This window comes from Protobothrops mucrosquamatus, unplaced genomic scaffold (genome assembly GCF_001527695.2).
Source record: "Protobothrops mucrosquamatus isolate PMUCROS unplaced genomic scaffold, P.Mucros_1.0 scaffold3844, whole genome shotgun sequence".
Lineage (NCBI taxonomy): Eukaryota > Metazoa > Chordata > Lepidosauria > Squamata > Viperidae > Protobothrops > Protobothrops mucrosquamatus.
The window spans coordinates 56,857-58,938 of NW_015389794.1; the positions used below are offsets into that span (position 1 = coordinate 56,857).

At 41.1% G+C, this 2,082-nt stretch overlaps 1 protein-coding gene across 1 annotated transcript in view; it reads right to left on the minus strand.

The window, feature by feature from the left end:
• LOC107298281 (iroquois-class homeodomain protein IRX-3) overlaps positions 1 to 1,421 on the minus strand; it is a 26,752-nt gene extending 25,331 nt beyond the window's left edge. The window contains exon 1 of the mRNA XM_015827654.1: positions 1,345 to 1,421. Coding sequence (XP_015683140.1) covers positions 1,345 to 1,421 — 77 coding nt within the window. The remainder of the gene's footprint in view (positions 1 to 1,344) is intronic.
• Between the last annotated feature and the right edge of the window lie 661 nt (positions 1,422 to 2,082).

Here is a 2,082-nt window from a genome sequence, read left to right on the forward strand (position 1 = left end):
TCCTTCCTTCCTTCCTTCCTTCCTTCCTTCCTTCCTTCCTTCCTTCCTTCCTTCTTTTAACTAGACATCCCTCCCCCCCTACAAATGTTGGATTTGGCCAACTAAATTTAACACTCTTTGTATATAACTCCAAACGTTTAATTTTAATTTTTGGATCTTGCTTTGAACATTGCAAGAGTAGAAGGCTTTGGGCTGTGTACATTCATACACAGTCATTGTATGAAGGCCTCAGAAAGGTCTAACCTACCCCTATCATATTGTCTTTGTTCCCGCCATTTCCTCTCTCTCTCTCATAATTACCATAATCTTTATTTACTATTCCGAGGTTCCTTGGAGATAGGTGACTAATTCATTGGTGCTTCCTTTTGGTAATATTGTACCATCGAACTCTCTTCGGGATGCTTGCCAACATTTTCAAAATGCAATACATACAGAATATGCAGCATTAATCCAAATCAGAATAGTGTCTTGTTATGGAGGTTGGGCTTCCTCTATCTCGATAGACCAAACTGAAATATCAAAACAGGGTGAAGTCCTTCAGCCAACATCTTCACTTTTCTGGAAAGAAAGCCTTGGGGGGTCATCAAGCGCCTTTTATCTTCTGAGTGAAAGCTCTAATTCAGAGTTTTGGTGAAGAGCGTTTCTTTAATCCCTGACGATGCTCCAACGTAACACTTAGCTTGAAGCATCATTCTGTCACAGGCGTTCTTTAAAATTTGTCCACCTAATGCATATATTAGGGGGGCATATATTAGTGGTTAAAGATGCTGAGCTTGTCAGCTGGAAAGCTTACAGATCAGGTTTGAGACCCGAGTCCTGTTCCTTGCTCCTGTCCACCTAGCAATTTGAAAGCATGCAACTGCAAGTGGATAAATAGGTACCACTTTGGTGGGAAGGTAACAGCATTCCATGCACGTTGGGATATAGCCAAGCTGGCCACAGGGCCACGGAAAACGTCTTCAGACAATGCTGGCCAAGAAACGGAAATGAGCACCATGTGTTAGAATCAGACGTGACTAGACAGGGAAACTTTTACCTCTCCTTTTTTTTAATGCATATATTAAGATTGGAAATCATGGATACTATCATCATCATCATCATCATCATCATCATCTATGCATATATTATATCATCTATTGTGTTTGATCTTTCTTCAACATCCATTGGGTGGTGAAGAAAGATCAAGCACAATAGATGACATAATATATGCTTTGATGATGATGATGATGATGATGATATGTTATCCATTCCATTGGGTCCTACTCTTGGCAATCCATTGGGTGGATGGGCCGCTGTCTAAATTTAACAAATAAACCAACCCATTTTGTATCGTGCAGAAATTACTTTCCATGTTTACTGCTCTTGTGCGCCATCCTAGATGAAGAGTAGAAGGTAAGACCCATACGTAGAAATGCATTCATCGCGTAACCTACCTACCCACCTACTCTATGTTACGAAGTAGTTACCAAATATCTTTGGGCTGATGGGTCTGGCGTGATTGTATTTATGTGTCTGCATGGCCTATGAATTTGTCCCCCTCCCGTCTCCAAACCCCCTGCTTGCAATCAATGCTTTTCTCCTGGTTTTCTTGCCCGCAGGAAAAAAAAAAACCCCAGCCCCTTTGCAACTCACAAAATGGATGGTTTTACAGCCAGTTACCCTTAAGTAATAGATACATTGGGCCCAGTGTAGCAGAAGAGACAGCTCATTCATTTATTTTTCTCTCTCTCTCTCTTTCTCTCTCTCTCTGAGAGAGAGAGAGAGAGAGAAAGGGGAGGCAGAAGGTCCCGGTCTAATAGGTCCAATTTATTTACTTTGTCTGACAAAACGAGTTGGTAGTGTTTCGGTTGTCTCCTTACCTGCTTGGGTAAAAGAAATTACGTATTGTACTTACAATGTCAGCAAAAGGGGGGTGCCATCCCAATGTCCAATTACTTTAGGAGTAAAAAGCCCACTCGTTTGTTTTGTTGTTTTTTTTTCCCCCTGCAAAGTTCTGATAAGTAGCTAACCAACGAAGCTTGTAATTATAATCTTACAGAAACCGGCCCGATCTGTATATAAATCTCACCATCCAATTACAAG